Genomic DNA, 22,872 nt, shown 5'->3' on the forward strand with positions numbered 1-22,872 from the left:
CCGGGAGGAGGAGTCCGCCCGCGGCCCTCCCCAGTCCCCTTCCGGGAGGAGGCGTCCGCCCGCGGCCCTCCCCAGTCCCCTTCCGGGAGGAGGAGTCCGCCCGCGGCCCTCCCCAGTCCCCTTCCGGGAGGAGGAGTCCGCCCGCGGCCCTCCCCAGTCCCCTTCCGGGAGGAGGAGTCCGCCCGCGGCCCTCCCCAGTCCCCTTCCGGGAGGAGGAGTCCGCCCGCGGCCCTCCCCAGTCCCCTTCCGGGAGGAGGAGTCCGCCCGCGGCCCTCCCCAGTCCCCTTCCGGGAGGAGGAGTCCGCCCGCGGCCCTCCCCAGTCCCCTTCCGGGAGGAGGAGTCCGCCCGCGGCCCTCCCCAGTCCCCTTCCGGGAGGAGGAGTCTGCCCGCGGCCCTCCCAAGTCCCCTTCCGGGAGGAGTTCGCCTGCAGCCCTCCCCAGTCCCCACCATGAGGAGTCCACCGACCTTCCAATATGGAAACTACTTTAAGATAGTGCCGCATATCTAGAATCACTTATAGGGTTATTCCTATAAATGTGGGCCCACCTACAGTGACGCAGGTATGATTGCTGGGGGTCTGGCCAGTGCGACCCCCCAACCATCACAAGAGAGGGTTCCTGGGTGAAAGGAGCAATAGTGCACATAACTGACCGCCACAAGTCACTGTCTATGGGAGCGGTGGTCCCCTCACTATTCAGTGTTGTGGGGGCTTTTATGCTCCTGGGGGCGGTGAATCTGCCCTTGTAGTCTATCAAATCCCTCCGCTGTTGTTACATGGAGATTATATTGGTGAGCGGCTTTCATACGATATCCCTATAGAAGAGATTAGATCAGGCCTGGGGGGGGTTTGTTACTATTTGGTTGCCCCCTGCATACACATCGGACACAGGACACCGTGTAGGAGAGAAGCCGCACTCCTATTTTATTCCCATTACGTCATATAAAACAATTCAGCTATGATAAAACCCAGGAGATGCAAGATCATTGTTGTGCTGCGCCGGCCGCCAGCTCCCGCTCGTACTCCGCTTCCACTGCCCGGTACAGCTCCATCGTAGTCTTGGCGTCTTCTACAGAGGAATGGCCGCCTCTTCCCATCTACAAGATGACAAAATATAGGGTGAATATAGATGCCGCAAACGTTTCTTAACACACGCAGCTCTTTAACCCCATGTGGCAGGTCGGTTGCAGAGGCGATCTGGGCCTGCTAAGGTCTGGCCCAGAGAACACTGGCGATCACATGACTATTACGCACTAGCTCCGATCGCTGACGTTTAACCATTTAAATAGCGTCATGGATCCCATTGGCCGCTCTCGAACTGATGAAGGTCCGACAGGTTGCCATGACCCCATGACTGCCATCGGGGGCTTCACAGGAGAATGTCCTGTTAACCGTACACTGGAAAACTGTAGCATGCATCAGGACAAAACGGGCTCTGACAAAGGTGCGGGGGCCGTACCTGGATGTCTTTATGAAGAACCTGTTTGGCGAGACGCTTCAGGGATGCTGGTTCCTTCTCCGAGAAGCCAGCCTTACGGTTCAGCAAGGGGATCTTCGACGTGTCTCGCGTCATCTCCTTAGGGTGGAAGTAACCCAGGGCCTTGTAGTCGTTTTGTATGGCGTGACCGATAACTATCTTACCGTGGAGCAGTTTTAGGACCTGTGGGATTGAGAAAGAAGTATAACAGCAAATATATACCTTTTATGGCGTTTCTTAGGTCCTATATGAAGCCCTATGTGCTGGGCTCCCTCTTGTAAAACCTGCAGGTCGCAACATGTCTGTACCGTGGGCTCCTTATAGAGCAGGGATGGCAAACTCAAAACACACAGGGCCAAAATCAAAAACTTGGTACAAAGCCACAGGCCAACCAATACACAGTATAATGGGCCCCGCACCCTCCTCCATGCGGGACGGTGGACCCCGCACCCTCCTCCATACAGTATAATGGGCCCCGCACCCTCCTCCGTACAGTATAATGGGCCCCGCACACTCCTCCATACAGTATAATGGGCCCCACACACTCCTCCATACAGTATAATGGGCCCCACATACTCCTCCATACAGTATAATGGGCCCCACACACTCCTCCATACAGTATAATGGGCCCAGCACCCTCCTCCGTACAGTATAATGGGCCCAGCACCCTCCTCCATACAGTATAATGGGCCCCACACACTCCTCCATACAGTATAATGGGCCCCACACACTCCTCCATACAGTATAATGGGCCCCACACACTCCTCCATACAGTATAATGGGCCCCACACACTCCTCCATACAGTATAATGGGCCCCACACACTCCTCCATACAGTATAATGGGCCCCACACACTCCTCCATGCGGGACGGTGGACCCCGCACCCTCCTCCATACAGTATAATGGACCCCACATAGTCCTCCATACAGTATAATGGCCTCCACGTAGTCATCATACAGTATAATGGGCCCCGCACAGTCCTCCATACAGTATAATGGGCCCCGCACATTCCTCCATACAGAATAATGGGCCCCACACATTCCTCCATACAGAATAATGGCCCCACATAGTCCTCCATACAGAATAATGGCACCACATAGTGCTCTATACAGAATAATGGGCCCCGCACACTCCTCCATACAGTATAATGGCCCCACACACTCCTCCATACAGAATAATGGACCCCACACAGAATAATGGGCCCCGCACAGTCCTCCATACAGTATAATGGGACCCACACATTCCTCCATACAGAATAATGGGCCCCACACATTCCTCCATACAGAATAATGGCCCCACATAGTCCTCCATACAGAATAATGGCACCACATAGTCCTTCATACAGAATAATGGGCCCCACACATTCCTCCATACAGAATAGTGGCCACCATATAATACTCCATACAGAATAATGGGCCCCACACATTCCTCCATACAGAATAATGGACCTCACACAGTCCTCCATACAGTATAATGGGCCCCACACATTCCTCCATACAGTATAATGGACCCCACACAGTCCTCCATACAGAATAATGGGCCCCACACATTCCTCCATACAGAATAATGGCCCCACATAGTCCTCCATACAGAATAATGTCCCCACATAGTCCTCCATACAGAATAATGGGCCCCACACATTCCTCCATACAGAATAATGTCCCCACATAGTCCTCCATACAGAATAATGGCACCACATAGTCCTTCATACAGAATAATAGGCCCCACATAGTCCTCCATACAGAATAATGGGCCCCACACATTCCTCCATACAGAATAATGTCCCCACATAGTCCTCCATACAGTATAATGTCCCCACATAGTCCTCCATACAGAATAATGTCCCCACATAGTCCTCCATACAGAATAATGTCCCCACATAGTCATCCATACAGAATAATGGGCCCCACACATTCCTCCATACAGAATAATGGGCCCCACACATTCCTCCATACAGAATAATGGCCCCACACAGTCCTCCATACAGAATAATGGCCCCACACAGTCCTCCATACAGAATAATGTCCCCACACAGTCCTCCATACAGAATAATGTCCCCACATAGTCATCCATACAGAATAATGTCCCCACATAGTCATCCATACAGAATAATGGGCCCCACACATTCCTCCATACAGAATAATGGCCCCACACAGTCCTCCATACAGAATAATGTCCCCACACAGTCCTCCATACAGAATAATGTCCCCACATAGTCCTCCATACAGAATAATGGGCCCCACACATTCCTCCATACAGAATAATGGCCCCACACAGTCCTCCATACAGAATAATGTCCCCACATAGTCCTCCATACAGAATAATGGGCCCCACACATTCCTCCATACAGAATAATGTCCCCACATAGTCCTCCATACAGAATAATGTCCCCACATAGTCCTCCATACAGAATAATGTCCCCACATAGTCATCCATACAGAATAATGGGCCCCACACATTCCTCCATACAGAATAATGGCCCCACACAGTCCTCCATACAGAATAATGGGCCCCACACATTCCTCCATACAGAATAATGGGCCCCACACATTCCTCCATACAGAATAATGGCCCCACATAGTCCTCCATACAGAATAATGGCACCACATAGTGCTCTATACAGAATAATGGGCCCCGCACACTCCTCCATACAGTATAATGGCCCCACACACTCCTCCATACAGAATAATGGACCCCACACAGAATAATGGGCCCCGCACAGTCCTCCATACAGTATAATGGGACCCACACATTCCTCCATACAGAATAATGGGCCCCACACATTCCTCCATACAGAATAATGGCCCCACATAGTCCTCCATACAGAATAATGGCACCACATAGTCCTTCATACAGAATAATGGGCCCCACACATTCCTCCATACAGAATAGTGGCCACCATATAATACTCCATACAGAATAATGGGCCCCACACATTCCTCCATACAGAATAATGGACCTCACACAGTCCTCCATACAGTATAATGGGCCCCACACATTCCTCCATACAGTATAATGGACCCCACACAGTCCTCCATACAGAATAATGGGCCCCACACATTCCTCCATACAGAATAATGGCCCCACATAGTCCTCCATACAGAATAATGTCCCCACATAGTCCTCCATACAGAATAATGGGCCCCACACATTCCTCCATACAGAATAATGTCCCCACATAGTCCTCCATACAGAATAATGGCACCACATAGTCCTTCATACAGAATAATAGGCCCCACATAGTCCTCCATACAGAATAATGGGCCCCACACATTCCTCCATACAGAATAATGTCCCCACATAGTCCTCCATACAGTATAATGTCCCCACATAGTCCTCCATACAGAATAATGTCCCCACATAGTCCTCCATACAGAATAATGTCCCCACATAGTCATCCATACAGAATAATGGGCCCCACACATTCCTCCATACAGAATAATGGGCCCCACACATTCCTCCATACAGAATAATGGCCCCACACAGTCCTCCATACAGAATAATGGCCCCACACAGTCCTCCATACAGAATAATGTCCCCACACAGTCCTCCATACAGAATAATGTCCCCACATAGTCATCCATACAGAATAATGTCCCCACATAGTCATCCATACAGAATAATGGGCCCCACACATTCCTCCATACAGAATAATGGCCCCACACAGTCCTCCATACAGAATAATGTCCCCACACAGTCCTCCATACAGAATAATGTCCCCACATAGTCCTCCATACAGAATAATGGGCCCCACACATTCCTCCATACAGAATAATGGCCCCACACAGTCCTCCATACAGAATAATGTCCCCACATAGTCCTCCATACAGAATAATGGGCCCCACACATTCCTCCATACAGAATAATGTCCCCACATAGTCCTCCATACAGAATAATGTCCCCACATAGTCCTCCATACAGAATAATGTCCCCACATAGTCATCCATACAGAATAATGGGCCCCACACATTCCTCCATACAGAATAATGGCCCCACACAGTCCTCCATACAGAATAATGGGCCCCACACATTCCTCCATACAGAATAATGGCCCCACATAGTCCTCCGTACAGAATAATGGGCCCCACACATTCCTCCATACAGAATAATGGCCCCACACAGTCCTCCATACGGAATAATGGGCCCCACACATTCCTCCATACAGAATAATGGGCCCCACACATTCCTCCATACAGAATAATGTCCCCACACAGTCCTCCATACAGAATAATGGGCCCCACACATTCCTCCATACAGAATAATGGCCCCACATAGTCCTCCGTACAGAATAATGGGCCCCACACATTCCTCCATACAGAATAATGGCCCCACATAGTCCTCCATACAGAATAATGGGCCCCACATACTCCTCCATACAGAATAATGGCACCACATAGTCCTCCATACAGTATGAGCCCCACATAGTCCTCCATACAGAATAATGGGCCCCACACAGTCCTCCATACAGAATAATGGCACCACATAGTCCTCCATACAGAATAATGGGCCCCACACATTCCTCCATACAGAATAATGGCCCCACATAGTCCTCCGTACAGAATAATGGGCCCCACACATTCCTAAATACAGAATAATGGGCCCCACACATTCCTAAATACAGAATAATGGGCCCCACACATTCCTCCATACAGAATAATGGCCCCACACAGTCCTCCATACGGAATAATGGGCCCCACACATTCCTCCATACAGAATAATGGGCCCCACACATTCCTCCATACAGAATAATGTCCCCACACAGTCCTCCATACAGAATAATGGGCCCCACACATTCCTCCATACAGAATAATGGCCCCACATAGTCCTCCGTACAGAATAATGGGCCCCACACATTCCTCCATACAGAATAATGGCCCCACATAGTCCTCCATACAGAATAATGGGCCCCACATACTCCTCCATACAGAATAATGGCACCACATAGTCCTCCATACAGTATGAGCCCCACATAGTCCTCCATACAGAATAATGGGCCCCACACAGTCCTCCATACAGAATAATGGCACCACATAGTCCTCCATACAGTATAATGGCCCACATAGTTCTCCATACAGTATAATGGGCACCACATAGTCCTCCATACAGTATAATGGCCCACATAGTTCTCCATACAGTATAATGGGCACCACATAGTCCTCCATACAGTATTATGGGCACCACATAGTTCTCCATACAGAATAATGGGCCCCACACATTCCTCCATACAGAATAATGTCCCCACATAGTCCTCCATACAGAATAATGGGCCCCACACATTCCTCCATACAGAATAATGTCCCCACATAGTCCTCCATACAGAATAATGGGCCCCACACATTCCTCCATACAGAATAATGGCCCCACACAGTCCTCCATACAGAATAATGGGCCCCACACATTCCTAAATACAGAATAATGGGCCCCACACATTCCTAAATACAGAATAATGGGCCCCACACATTCCTAAATACAGAATAATGGGCCCCACATAGTCCTCCATACAGTATAATGGGCCCCACATAGTCCTCCATACAGAATAATAGCCCCACATAGTCCTCCAGACAGAATAATGGGCCCCACATAGTCCTCCAGACAGAATAATGGGCCCCACATAATCCTCCATACAGAATAATGTCCCCACATAGTCCTCCGTACAGAATAACGGGCCCCACATAGTCCTCCATACAGAATAATGGGCCCCACATAGTCCTCCATACAGAATAATGGGCCCCACATAGTCCTCCGTACAGAATAATGTCCCCACATAGTCCTCCGTACAGAATAACGGGCCCCACATAGTCCTCCATACAGAATAACGGGCCCCACATAGTCCTCCATACAGAATAATGGGCCCCACATATTCCTCCATACAGAATAATGGCCCAACATATTCCTCCATACAGTATAATGGCCCCACATATTCCTCCATACAGTATAATGGCCCCACATAGTCCTCCGTACAGAATAACGGGCCCCACATAGTCCTCCGTACAGAATAACGGGCCCCACATAGTCCTCCATACAGAATAATGGGCCCCACATAGTCCTCCATACAGAATAATGTCCCCACATAGTCCTCCGTACAGAATAATGTCTCCACATAGTCCTCCGTACAGAATAACGGGCCCCACATAGTCCTCCATACAGAATAATGGGCCCCACATATTCCTCCATACAGTATAATGGCCCCGCATAGTCCTCCATACAGAATAATGTCCCCACATAGTCCTCCGTACAGAATAACGGGCCCCACATAGTCCTCCATACAGAATAATGGGCCCCACATAGTCCTCCATACAGAATAATGTCCCCACATAGTCCTCCGTACAGAATAACGGGCCCCACATAGTCCTCCATACAGTATAATGGGTCCCACATTGTCCTCATACAGTATAATGGCACCACATATTCCTCCATACAGTATAATGGACCCCACATAGTCCTCCATACAGTATAATGGGCCCCACATAGTCCTTCATACAGAATAATGGCCTCACATAGTCCTCCATACAGTATAATGGGCCCACATAGTCCTCCATACAGTATAATGGGCCCCACATATTCTTCCATACAGTACAATGGCACCACATATTCCTCCATACAGTATAATGGACCCCACATAGTCCTCCATATAGTATAATGGGCACCACATATTCCTCCATACAGTATAATGGACCCCACACACTCCTCCATACAGTATAATGGACCCCACACACTCCTCCATACAGTATAATGGACCCCACACACTCCTCCATACAGTATAATGGACCCCACATAGTCCTCCATACAGTATAATGGCCCACATAGTCCTCCATACAGTATAATGGCCCCACATAGTCCTCCATACAGTATAATGGCGCTACATACGGGTGGTGGTTCTGGTCTCGCAAGCCAAATAAAACCACCCTGCGGCCAGAGTTTGACATGTATGCACTAGAAGCAGCCCCCAGTATAGATGTAGTGACCTGCAGGTACCACTAGAGAGAGCGCACAGCATAGACATGTTGCAACATGCAGACATCATTAGAGGGAGCCCACGGGTTAGACATGTTGTGACCTGCAGGTACCACTAGAACACGCGTGTCAAACAATGGCCCGTGGGCCAAATCTGGTTCACAGGGTGATTATATTTGGCCCACGACACCAGAACCACCACCCATATGTGGGGCCATTATTCTGTATGGAGGACTATGTGGGGCCCATTATACTGCGTGGAGAACTGTGAGGCCCATTATACTGCGTGGAGGACTATGTGGGGCCATTATTCTGTGTGGAGGAATATGTGGGGTCATTATACTGTATGGAGGACTATGTGGGGCCCGTTATACTGTATGGAGGACTATGTGGGGCCCGTTATACAGTATGGAGGACTATGTGGGGCCCGTTATACAGTATAGAGGACTATGTGGGGCCCATAATACTGTATGGACGACTACGTGGGGCCCGTTATTCTGGATGGAGGACGACTACGTGGGGCCCGTTATTCTGGATGGAGGACGACTACGTGGGGCCCGTTATTCTGGATGGAGGACGACTACGTGGGGCCCGTTATTCTGGATGGAGGACGACTACGTGGGGCCCGTTATTCTGGATGGAGGACGACTACGTGGGGCCCGTTATTCTGGATGGAGGACGACTACGTGGGGCCCGTTATTCTGGATGGAGGACGACTACGTGGGGCCCGTTATTCTGGATGGAGGACGACTACGTGGGGCCCGTTATTCTGGATGGAGGACGACTACGTGGGGCCCGTTATTCTGGATGGAGGACGACTACGTGGGGCCCGTTATTCTGGATGGAGGACGACTACGTGGGGCCCGTTATTCTGGATGGAGGACGACTACGTGGGGCCCGTTATTCTGGATGGAGGACGACTACGTGGGGCCCGTTATTCTGGATGGAGGACGACTATGTGGGGCCCGTTATTCTGGATGGAGGACGACTATGTGGGGCCCGTTATTCTGGATGGAGGACGACTATGTGGGGCCCGTTATTCTGGATGGAGGACGACTATGTGGGGCCCGTTATTCTGGATGGAGGACGACTATGTGGGGCCCGTTATTCTGGATGGAGGACGACTATGTGGGGCCCGTTATTCTGGATGGAGGACGACTATGTGGGGCCCGTTATTCTGGATGGAGGACGACTATGTGGGGCCCGTTATTCTGGATGGAGGACGACTATGTGGGGCCCGTTATTCTGGATGGAGGACGACTATGTGGGGCCCGTTATTCTGGATGGAGGACGACTATGTGGGGCCCGTTATTCTGGATGGAGGACGACTATGTGGGGCCCGTTATTCTGGATGGAGGACGACTATGTGGGGCCCGTTATTCTGGATGGAGGACGACTATGTGGGGCCCGTTATTCTGGATGGAGGACGACTATGTGGGGCCCGTTATTCTGGATGGAGGACGACTATGTGGGGCCCGTTATTCTGGATGGAGGACGACTATGTGGGGCCCGTTATTCTGGATGGAGGACGACTATGTGGGGCCCGTTATTCTGGATGGAGGACGACTATGTGGGGCCCGTTATTCTGGATGGAGGACGACTATGTGGGGCCCGTTATTCTGGATGGAGGACGACTATGTGGGGCCCGTTATTCTGGATGGAGGACGACTATGTGGGGCCCGTTATTCTGGATGGAGGACGACTATGTGGGGCCCGTTATTCTGGATGGAGGACGACTATGTGGGGCCCGTTATTCTGGATGGAGGACGACTATGTGGGGCCCGTTATTCTGGATGGAGGACGACTATGTGGGGCCCGTTATTCTGGATGGAGGACGACTATGTGGGGCCCGTTATTCTGGATGGAGGACGACTATGTGGGGCCCGTTATTCTGGATGGAGGACGACTATGTGGGGCCCGTTATTCTGGATGGAGGACGACTATGTGGGGCCCGTTATTCTGGATGGAGGACGACTATGTGGGGCCCGTTATTCTGGATGGAGGACGACTATGTGGGGCCCGTTATTCTGGATGGAGGACGACTATGTGGGGCCCGTTATTCTGGATGGAGGACGACTATGTGGGGCCCGTTATTCTGGATGGAGGACGACTATGTGGGGCCCGTTATTCTGGATGGAGGACGACTATGTGGGGCCCGTTATTCTGGATGGAGGACGACTATGTGGGGCCCGTTATTCTGGATGGAGGACGACTATGTGGGGCCCGTTATTCTGGATGGAGGACGACTATGTGGGGCCCGTTATTCTGGATGGAGGACGACTATGTGGGGCCCGTTATTCTGGATGGAGGACGACTATGTGGGGCCCGTTATTCTGGATGGAGGACGACTATGTGGGGCCCGTTATTCTGGATGGAGGACGACTATGTGGGGCCCGTTATTCTGGATGGAGGACGACTATGTGGGGCCCGTTATTCTGGATGGAGGACGACTATGTGGGGCCCGTTATTCTGGATGGAGGACGACTATGTGGGGCCCGTTATTCTGGATGGAGGACGACTATGTGGGGCCCGTTATTCTGGATGGAGGACGACTATGTGGGGCCCGTTATTCTGGATGGAGGACGACTATGTGGGGCCCGTTATTCTGGATGGAGGACGACTATGTGGGGCCCGTTATTCTGGATGGAGGACGACTATGTGGGGCCCGTTATTCTGGATGGAGGACGACTATGTGGGGCCCGTTATTCTGGATGGAGGACGACTATGTGGGGCCCGTTATTCTGGATGGAGGACGACTATGTGGGGCCCGTTATTCTGGATGGAGGACGACTATGTGGGGCCCGTTATTCTGGATGGAGGACGACTATGTGGGGCCCGTTATTCTGGATGGAGGACGACTATGTGGGGCCCGTTATTCTGGATGGAGGACGACTATGTGGGGCCCGTTATTCTGGATGGAGGACGACTATGTGGGGCCCGTTATTCTGGATGGAGGACGACTATGTGGGGCCCGTTATTCTGGATGGAGGACGACTATGTGGGGCCCGTTATTCTGGATGGAGGACGACTATGTGGGGCCCGTTATTCTGGATGGAGGACGACTATGTGGGGCCCGTTATTCTGGATGGAGGACGACTATGTGGGGCCCGTTATTCTGGATGGAGGACGACTATGTGGGGCCCGTTATTCTGGATGGAGGACGACTATGTGGGGCCCGTTATTCTGGATGGAGGACGACTATGTGGGGCCCGTTATTCTGGATGGAGGACGACTATGTGGGGCCCGTTATTCTGGATGGAGGACGACTATGTGGGGCCCGTTATTCTGGATGGAGGACGACTATGTGGGGCCCGTTATTCTGGATGGAGGACGACTATGTGGGGCCCGTTATTCTGGATGGAGGACGACTATGTGGGGCCCGTTATTCTGGATGGAGGACGACTATGTGGGGCCCGTTATTCTGGATGGAGGACGACTATGTGGGGCCCGTTATTCTGGATGGAGGACGACTATGTGGGGCCCGTTATTCTGGATGGAGGACGACTATGTGGGGCCCGTTATTCTGGATGGAGGACGACTATGTGGGGCCCGTTATTCTGGATGGAGGACGACTATGTGGGGCCCGTTATTCTGGATGGAGGACGACTATGTGGGGCCCGTTATTCTGGATGGAGGACGACTATGTGGGGCCCGTTATTCTGGATGGAGGACGACTATGTGGGGCCCGTTATTCTGGATGGAGGACGACTATGTGGGGCCCGTTATTCTGGATGGAGGACGACTATGTGGGGCCCGTTATTCTGGATGGAGGACGACTATGTGGGGCCCGTTATTCTGGATGGAGGACGACTATGTGGGGCCCGTTATTCTGGATGGAGGACGACTATGTGGGGCCCGTTATTCTGGATGGAGGACGACTATGTGGGGCCCGTTATTCTGGATGGAGGACGACTATGTGGGGCCCGTTATTCTGGATGGAGGACGACTATGTGGGGCCCGTTATTCTGGATGGAGGACGACTATGTGGGGCCCGTTATTCTGGATGGAGGACGACTATGTGGGGCCCGTTATTCTGGATGGAGGACGACTATGTGGGGCCCGTTATTCTGGATGGAGGACGACTATGTGGGGCCCGTTATTCTGGATGGAGGACGACTATGTGGGGCCCGTTATTCTGGATGGAGGACGACTATGTGGGGCCCGTTATTCTGGATGGAGGACGACTATGTGGGGCCCGTTATTCTGGATGGAGGACGACTATGTGGGGCCCGTTATTCTGGATGGAGGACGACTATGTGGGGCCCGTTATTCTGGATGGAGGACGACTATGTGGGGCCCGTTATTCTGGATGGAGGACGACTATGTGGGGCCCGTTATTCTGGATGGAGGACGACTATGTGGGGCCCGTTATTCTGGATGGAGGACGACTATGTGGGGCCCGTTATTCTGGATGGAGGACGACTATGTGGGGCCCGTTATTCTGGATGGAGGACGACTATGTGGGGCCCGTTATTCTGGATGGAGGACGACTATGTGGGGCCCGTTATTCTGGATGGAGGACGACTATGTGGGGCCCGTTATTCTGGATGGAGGACGACTATGTGGGGCCCGTTATTCTGGATGGAGGACGACTATGTGGGGCCCGTTATTCTGGATGGAGGACGACTATGTGGGGCCCGTTATTCTGGATGGAGGACGACTATGTGGGGCCCGTTATTCTGGATGGAGGACGACTATGTGGGGCCCGTTATTCTGGATGGAGGACGACTATGTGGGGCCCGTTATTCTGGATGGAGGACGACTATGTGGGGCCCGTTATTCTGGATGGAGGACGACTATGTGGGGCCCGTTATTCTGGATGGAGGACGACTATGTGGGGCCCGTTATTCTGGATGGAGGACGACTATGTGGGGCCCGTTATTCTGGATGGAGGACGACTATGTGGGGCCCGTTATTCTGGATGGAGGACGACTATGTGGGGCCCGTTATTCTGGATGGAGGACGACTATGTGGGGCCCGTTATTCTGGATGGAGGACGACTATGTGGGGCCCGTTATTCTGGATGGAGGACGACTATGTGGGGCCCGTTATTCTGGATGGAGGACGACTATGTGGGGCCCGTTATTCTGGATGGAGGACGACTATGTGGGGCCCGTTATTCTGGATGGAGGACGACTATGTGGGGCCCGTTATTCTGGATGGAGGACGACTATGTGGGGCCCGTTATTCTGGATGGAGGACGACTATGTGGGGCCCGTTATTCTGGATGGAGGACGACTATGTGGGGCCCGTTATTCTGGATGGAGGACGACTATGTGGGGCCCGTTATTCTGGATGGAGGACGACTATGTGGGGCCCGTTATTCTGGATGGAGGACGACTATGTGGGGCCCGTTATTCTGGATGGAGGACGACTATGTGGGGCCCGTTATTCTGGATGGAGGACGACTATGTGGGGCCCGTTATTCTGGATGGAGGACGACTATGTGGGGCCCGTTATTCTGGATGGAGGACGACTATGTGGGGCCCGTTATTCTGGATGGAGGACGACTATGTGGGGCCCGTTATTCTGGATGGAGGACGACTATGTGGGGCCCGTTATTCTGGATGGAGGACGACTATGTGGGGCCCGTTATTCTGGATGGAGGACGACTATGTGGGGCCCGTTATTCTGGATGGAGGACGACTATGTGGGGCCCGTTATTCTGGATGGAGGACGACTATGTGGGGCCCGTTATTCTGGATGGAGGACGACTATGTGGGGCCCGTTATTCTGGATGGAGGACGACTATGTGGGGCCCGTTATTCTGGATGGAGGACGACTATGTGGGGCCCGTTATTCTGGATGGAGGACGACTATGTGGGGCCCGTTATTCTGGATGGAGGACGACTATGTGGGGCCCGTTATTCTGGATGGAGGACGACTATGTGGGGCCCGTTATTCTGGATGGAGGACGACTATGTGGGGCCCGTTATTCTGCATGGAGGACGACTATGTGGGGCCCGTTATTCTGCATGGAGGACGACTATGTGGGGCCCGTTATTCTGCATGGAGGACGACTATGTGGGGCCCGTTATTCTGGATGGAGGACGACTATGTGGGGCCCGTTATTCTGGATGGACGACTTTGTGGGGCCCGTTATTCTGTATGGAGCACTATGTGGGGCCCATTATTCTGTATGGAGGACTATGTGGGGCCCATTATTCTGTATGGAGGACTATGTGGGGCCACTATAACTGGTTGGCCCGCGACTTTGTTAAAGTTTTTCATTTTGGCTCTCTGTGTGTTTTGAGTTTGACATCCCTGCCCTAGTAGTACCTGTAAGGTTGCAACATATCTATACCGTGGGCTCCCTCTAGTGGTGCTTTCAAGATGCAACATGTCTATACCGTGGGCTCCCTCTAGTGGTGCTTTCAAGATGCAACATGTCTATACCGTGGGCTCCCTCTAGTGGTGCTTTCAAGATGCAACATGTCTATACCGTGGGCTCCCTCTAGTGACACTTGCATGTTCCTTTTGTATATAGCCCATTCACTATTTCTCTGAACATAATTCTCCATAAAACTCCACCGCACCCAAAAGCCCTACAGATCCTGGCTGGTGATGACCTCATGCCGCCTTTATCTGTCCCCCGTTCCCTCAAGATGACTGGACCATCATTGTACATATACAGGGCTGTGGAATCAGAGTCGGAGTCCATTTTGGTGGAGTCAGTATAAAATGGACCGACTCCAACTCCTAAAATATATAATACATTGGGTACAGTAGTTCAATGCAGTTTGTGGGGAATATTTTTTTCGAAAGAATTTGGGAAAATTATGAAATGTCCTATAAATGTCGGTCCTATTCCTGATCTAAGGGTCTGGACTTTTAGCTGAGATGAATCTGTGCTACAGGAAATTTATCACTCACACATGAGCCGAGTATGGTGGAGTCGGAGGTTTGGCTTACCGACCCCACAGCCCTGGTAAATAAGCCCCTGTACTTTGTGTCACCCCCACCTCATTGTAGATTGTAAGCTCTTACCAGCAGGGTCGTCATTATTTTTGCTGTAATTATTGTATGATCTTTAGCTATGTTACTTATGACTCTTGTCTATGAACCTCTGAAGTGTAAAGAGCTGCGGAATATGTTGGCGCTATATAAATAAACTATTATTATTATAATATCTAGAGTGTGGGCTCCCTCTAGTGACACCTTCAGGTCACAACATGTCTAAAATAAACATTCCAACAGCCATAACTTTATTACTCTTTTTTTGGAGGGAAAAACCATGTGACCCCCACATCACCCCAAAAAAAAAAAAAAGAAAAAAAAAATTAAAAATGGCAATTTTTTTTTATATTCCTCTTAAAGAGAATAAGTATTATAGTCTATTAGTTCAAACAATTACAGTCGAGGCAACACCAAATATGTAGTGTCTGTGAATGAGCTGCAGTACCAGACATCGCCACATCTGGATGACTGGCGCTGTGCTGAACAGTGGAGGTCCCAGAAGTCAGACCGCACCAATCAATCACGCCATCAATCTCTAAAAGGCGGCTACTCAGACTAGGTAGGAATTGGCCGAATAAAGTTATTACATGTTTGTGTTGGGGCTCAAAGGGGAGTAGGCGGATAGTAGACATGGCTGGTGGCTTAGGATAAAGAGACTGGGCATGTTGAAATCTAGCATGCCCGATCCTTCTTTTCCCTGGAGGCCATCTTACCTCTTTTTGTGCTACACTGAAGGGGGTGGCGTTGGAGAGATGTTCCCTCCGGATGCCGCTCCATCTGGTCCTGAAGTCAGTGACGGGGCAGACGGGCCGGATGTACTTGTCGTACACCACGTCCCCCTGGTAATTCACGATGCTGCACCGCGCCAGGGCGCTGTTCCGGCCCTTGAACCCCGTGCCCACCATTTCACAGTCAATAGCGAGCAGTTTGTAGCTGGGCATCGATGCGGCAGGGGGGAGGCCGCTCTCGTACTCGCTGAGCAGCAAGTTAGGGCACGGTATGAGGGGCTTGGCGGGTTCTTTGGCGCCGTCCATTACGGGGGCAGCAGGACGAGGGCGATTAGCGGCACAGTTTATACTGATGCTCAGTGTCCCCGGCTGGTGCGGGGCGCCGGCCGTCACAGTCCGGGCGGATCCATCCAGCACCCCCTGCTGCCTCCCCGGCCGGTCACCCTCCGCCTGGCCGTTCTGCTGGCCGCACTCCCACGCGTTTCTCGGCTGCCCCGGTTTCTTATTCGGCAGCTGCTTTTGCTTCAGGAATCCGCGTTTCTCCAGATACTTCCGCTTTCTCAAAAATTCCTTGTGCTTTCGATTTCCTTCCCCGCGCTGAGCCCTCGAGAGGCCGGAGGACACGTCTAGGTTTATGAACGGGTCGGCCATGATGGCTCCTTCAGCGGTGCGAGCGGAGGACTAACTGACGTGTATCGTCCTTCCTTCACCCGATGTCGGACGGTGAGAAAGCGGCATCACCTACAACACAGACACATGGTTACACAGTGCTCGGACTGCAAAGAATCCTTCCCATTACTCTGAGGAAAACCGGAGGACGGCGGGCGGCCCGAGGACAGGGAGGACGGCGGGCGGCCCGAGGACGGGGAGGACGGCGGGCGGCCCGAGGACGGGGAGGACGGCGGGCGGCCCGAGGACGGGGAGGACGGCGGGCGGCCCGAGGACGGGGAGGACGGCGGGCGGCCCGAGGACGGGGAGGACGGCGGGCGGCCCGAGGACGGGGAGGACGGCTGGCGGCCCGAGGACGGGGAGGACGGCGGGCGGCCCGAGGACGGGGAGGACGGCGGGCGGCCCGAGGACGGGGGGGGACGGCGGGCGGCCCGAGGACGGGGGGGGACGGCGGGCGGCCCGAGGACGGGGGGGACGGCGGGCGGCCCGAGGACGGGGGGGACGGCGGGCGGCCCGAGGACGGGGGGGACGGCGGGCGGCCCGAGGGCGGGGGGACGGCGGGCGGCCCGAGGGCGGGGGGAGGGACGGCAGGCTGCACTATTGATCCTGCCCTGTCTTGTTGTGGTAAAAGCTGTCCTCTATTGATATACACCATAATGTCAGCTTTTAAAAAAAATCACCATAAATTTCCATTATTTGTGCCTAAAACTTGACAAATGTACTAATAATATACAGAATTAGAGAAATATGTACAATACAGATGGAAACCCCCATACAGTAATCACTTCCGGCTCGCCACCACCGTGCAGGCCGCACGCGAGACCGCGGCGTCTCCTGCACTAGGATCCGAATCATTACCTCAGAGATTCGGCCTCGCAGCGAGGAGAGGCCGGGGATGCACAGGCCGTTACCCGGTTCGCTGCACGGACGGTTAATGAGTAGACAATAGATGGGAGCGGAGCACCGGAGCGAGAACTCACCAGGCACACGGGACGTGAAGGCCTTCCGGGTGTAACGTCACGTCCCACTATCACACGGAGCGCCGGCCTCACATGGAGGAGTGTAAGTGCGGGGAGGGAGAGTCGCCATCTGCATATTGACGAGCAGGGAGGGGCCCCTGCTGCAGCCTGATATTAGGCCCCGGGAGTATCATACACGCTGATTATATGTGTATCGTATGGGTTTGGCTTAGATACCAGGAGGTATCACACATGTACCCCCCAATGTATTGTTTAGGGGTCATCATACCACAATGGTGTCTGGTTCAATGCGCCATTACCACACATTTTTTAGGGGACCACTTTAATTTTATGGCCATAGAAATGTCCGGACGCCACAGCTGTGTGACTGAAATCTCCTCTACAAGGGCGACAAAAATATTAGCGCCATATTATCAGGTATCGGGGTATTATTAGCCCCATATTATCAGGTATCAGGCGTTATTAGCCCCATATTATCAGGTATCGGGCATTATAGCCCATATTATCCGGTATCTAAGCATTATTAGCCCCATATTATCAGGTGTCAGAGCATTATTAGCGCCATATTAACAGGTATCAGACGTTATTAGACCCATATTATCAGGTATCCGGCCGTTGTTAGCCCATATTATCTGGTATCAGATGTGATTAGGACCATATCAGGTATCCGGCCGTTATTAGCCCATATTATCAGGTATCCGGCCATTATTAGCCCATATTATCAGGTATCGGGGCGTTATTAGCCCATATTATCAGGTATCAGACGTTATTAGTCCCATATTATCAGGTATCCGGCCGTTATTAGCCCATATTATCAGGTATCGGGGCGTTATTAGCCCATATTATCAGGTATCAGACGTTATTAGTCCCATATTATCAGGTATTGGGGCGTTATTAGCCCATATTATCAGGTATTGGGGCGTTATTAGCCCATATTATCAGGTATCGGGGAGTTATTAGCCCATATTATCAGGTATCGGGGTGCTATTAGCTCCATACCAGATATCGAAGCATTATTAACCCCATATTATCAGAGCCTTATTAGCCCATATTCTCAGGTATCGGGGCGTGATTTATTTAGATTTTGCACCTCCTTTTTTTTTTCCTTTTATTTTTTCATGGGACGATCAGTCGCTTATAATGTTACCGCAGTGTGTAGTGACAATGGCGGCCACTGATGAAGCTCAGTGTATCACTGACCTACACAGGCGCACCAAGATGGCGGCAGCTGCATCGTGGTAACGGATCCAGGTCGCGACACCTTATCGTAGGATGGGCGTCCATGATCTGGGCGTCCTCGGTTAGCAGAATCGCCGTCCTCCTGCCATTATTGAATTGGATGATGCGTCCTACGTCATCCACATGCGCCTGAAGTACTGAAATGTGCCGGCCCCTCTCTGTTGTCGCCAACGTCTTTACAGGGTCCAATAATTGTGAATGAGCGTTCACCCCCCGTACTCCACCCGTAACCTCCCTGCACCCCCTTCCCGTATGCCACCCATAACTCTCCCTGTCAGATTAATAAAACGCTTGATTGTTGGGCGATCAGATCGGTTATGGCGGTATACGAAGGATTGTTATCGGCAGCGTGAAACCAGGACGTGTGCTGCCGAGAGCATGTACTGTATATGGGGGCAGGGCAGGTATACACAGCTCAGCAGACAGTATCACCCAGGCTAGGATTAGATACACAGCTCAGCAGACAGTATCACCCAGGATAGGATTAGATACACGACTCAGCAGACGGTATCACACAGGATAGGATTAGATACACGGCTCAGCAGACAGTATCACACAGGATAGGATTAGATACACAGCTCAGCAGACAGTATCACACAGGATAGGATTAGATACACGGCTCAGCAGACAATATCACATAAGATAGGATTAGATACACGGCTCAGCAGACGGTATCACACAGGATAGGATTAGATACACGGCTCAGCAGACAGTATCACACAGGATAGGATGAGATACAGGCTCAGCAGACAGTATCACACAGGATAGGATTAGATACATGATTCAGCAGGCAGTATCACAAGATAGGATTAGATACACAGCTCAGCAGACAGTATCACACAGGATGGGATGAGATACACGGCTCAGCAGATGGTATCACACAGGATGGGATGAGATACACAGCTCAGCAGACGGTATCACCCAGGATAGGATTAGATACACGACTCAGCAGACGGTATCACACAGGATAGGATTAGATACACGGCTCAGCAGACAATATCACACAGGATAGGATTAGATACACGGCTCAGCAGACAGTATCACACAGGATAGGATGAGATACAGGCTCAGCAGACAGTATCACACAGGATAGGATTAGATACATGATTCAGCAGGCAGTATCACAAGATAGGATTAGATACACAGCTCAGCAGACAGTATCACACAGGATGGGATGAGATACACGGATCAGCAGATGGTATCACACAGGATGGGATGAGATACACAGCTCAGCAGACGGTATCACACAGGATAGGATTAGATACATGGCTGAGCAGACAGTATCACACAGGATAGGATTAGATACACGGCTCAGCAGACAGTATCACACAGGAGAGGATTAGATACACGGCTCAGCAGACAGTATCACACAGGACAAGATTAGATACACGGCTCAGCAGACAGTATCACACAGGATAGGATTAGATACACAGCTCAGCAGACAGTATCACACACACATGATAGGATTAGATACACGGCTCAGCAGACAGTATCACACAGGAGAGGATTAGATACACGGCTCAGCAGACAGTATCACACAGGATAGGATTAGATACACGGCTCAGCAGACAGTATCACACAGGACAAGATTAGATACACGGCTCAGCAGACAGTATCACACAGGATAGGATTAGATACACAGCTCAGCAGACAGTATCACACACACATGATAGGATTAGATACACGGCTCAGCAGACAGTATCACACAGGATAGGATTAGATACACGGCTCAGCAGACAGTATCACACATGATAGGATTAGATACACGGCTCAGCAGACAGTATCACACAGGACAAGATTAGATACACGGCTCAGCAGACAGTATCACACAGGATAGGATTAGATACACAGCTCAGCAGACAGTATCACACACACATGATAGGATTAGATACACGGCTCAGCAGACAGTATCACACAGGATAGGATTAGATACACGGCTCAGCAGACAGTATCACACAGTAGAGGATTAGATACACAGCTCAGCAGACAGTATCACACAGGATAGGATGAGATACGATACATGGCTGAGCAGACAGTATCACACAGGATAGGATTAGATACACGGCTCAGCAGACAGTATCACACAGGATAGGATTAGATACACGGCTCAGCAGATAGTATCACACAGGATAGGATTAGATACACAGCTCAGCAGACAGTATCACACAGGATAGGATTAGATACACGGCTCAGCAGACAGTATCACACAGGATAGGATTAGATACACGGCTCAGCAAACAGTATCACACAGGATAGGATTAGATACACGGCTCAGCAAACAGTATCACACAGGATAGGATGAGATACGATACATGGCTGAGCAGACAGTATCACACAGGATAGGATTAGATACACGGCTCAGCAGACAGTATCACACAGGATAGGATTAGGTACACGGCTCAGCAAACAGTATCACACAGGATAGGATTAGATACACGGCTCAGCAGTCACACAGGATGGGATGAGATACACGGCTCAGCAGACAGTATCACACAGGATAGGATTAGATACACAGCTCAGCAGACAGTATCACACAGGATAGGATTAGATACACAGCTCAGCAGACAGTATCACACAGGATAGGATTAGATACACGGCTCAGCAGACAGTATCACCCAGGATAGGATGAGATACAGGCTCAGCAGACAGTATCACACAGGATAGGATTAGATACATGATTCAGCAGGCAGTATCACAGGATAGGATTAGATACACAGCTCAGCCGACAGTATCACACAGGATGGGATGAGATACACGGCTCAGCAGATGGTATCACACAGGATGGGATGAGATACACAGCTCAGCTGACGGTATCACACATGTTAGGATTAGATACATGGCTGAGCAGACAGTATCACACAGGATAGGGTTAGATACACGGCTCAGCAGACAGTATCACGCTGGATAGGATTAGATACACGGCTCAGCAGACAGTATCACACAGGATAGGATGAGATACATGGCTCAGCAGACAGTATCACACAGGATAGGATTAGATACACGGCTCAGCAGACAGTATCACACAGGATAGGATTAGATACACAGCTCAGCAGAGAGTACCACACAGGATAGGATTAGATACACTGCTCAGCAGACAGTATCACACAGGATAGGATTAGATACACGGCTCAGCAGATAGTATCACACAGGATAGGATTAGATACACAGCTCAGCAGACAGTATCACACAGGAGAGGATTAGATACACGGCTCAGCAGACAGTATCACACAGGATAGGATTAGATACACGGCTCAGCAGACAGTATCACACAGGATAGGATTAGATACACGGCTCAGCAGACAGTATCACACAGGATAGGATTAGATACACGGCTCAGCAGACAGTATCACCCAGGAGAGGATTAGATACACAGCTCAGCAGACAGTATCACACAGGATGGGATGAGATACAGTCTTAGCAGACAGTATCACATAGGATAGGGTTAGATACATGGCTCAGCAGACAGTATCACACAGGATAGGATTAGATACATGGCTCAGCAGACAGTATCACACAGGACAGGATTAGATACTCGGCTCAGCTGACAGTATCACACAGGATAGGATGAGATACATGGCTCAGCAGACAGTATCACACAGGATAGGATTAGATACACGGCTCAGCACACAGTATCACACAGGATAGGATTAGATACACGGCTCAGCAGACAGTATCACACAGTATAGGATTAGATACACGGCTCAGCAGACAGTATCACACAGGATAGAATTAGATACACGGCTCAGCACACAGTATCACACAGGATAGGATTAGATACACGGCTCAGCACACAGTATCACACAGGATAGGATTAGATACATGGCTCAGCAGACAGTATCACACAGGATAAGATTAGATACACGGCTCAG

At 51.1% G+C, this 22,872-nt stretch overlaps 2 protein-coding genes across 3 annotated transcripts in view; one reads left to right on the plus strand and one right to left on the minus strand.

The window, feature by feature from the left end:
* Positions 1–899: 899 nt before the first annotated feature.
* On the minus strand, positions 900–17,910 carry ISG20L2 (interferon stimulated exonuclease gene 20 like 2). 2 transcript variants are annotated; one of them, XM_073639512.1, is made up of 4 exons: positions 17,765–17,910; positions 16,101–16,856; positions 1,459–1,659; positions 900–1,096 (listed from the first exon to the last, which is right to left on the minus strand). In XM_073639512.1, the coding sequence occupies exons 2-4, from the start codon at positions 16,764–16,766 to the stop codon at positions 983–985; spliced, it is 981 nt and encodes a 326-aa protein (XP_073495613.1). In that variant the 5' UTR covers positions 16,767–16,856; positions 17,765–17,910; the 3' UTR covers positions 900–982. The 2 variants fall into 2 exon arrangements, with proteins under 2 accessions (XP_073495613.1, XP_073495614.1); XM_073639513.1 differs by having other exon boundaries at positions 17,643–17,773.
* METTL25B (methyltransferase like 25B) overlaps positions 17,548–22,872 on the plus strand; it is a 30,716-nt gene continuing 25,391 nt past the window's right edge. The window contains exon 1 of the mRNA XM_073639508.1: positions 17,548–17,846. The gene's annotated coding sequence lies outside the window, so the exon portion shown is untranslated. The remainder of the gene's footprint in view (positions 17,847–22,872) is intronic.

The sequence above is a fragment of the Phyllobates terribilis genome, unplaced genomic scaffold, assembly GCF_046119375.1.
Source record: "Phyllobates terribilis strain yellow unplaced genomic scaffold, ASM4611937v1 Scaffold_7__3_contigs__length_470593459, whole genome shotgun sequence".
Lineage (NCBI taxonomy): Eukaryota > Metazoa > Chordata > Amphibia > Anura > Dendrobatidae > Phyllobates > Phyllobates terribilis.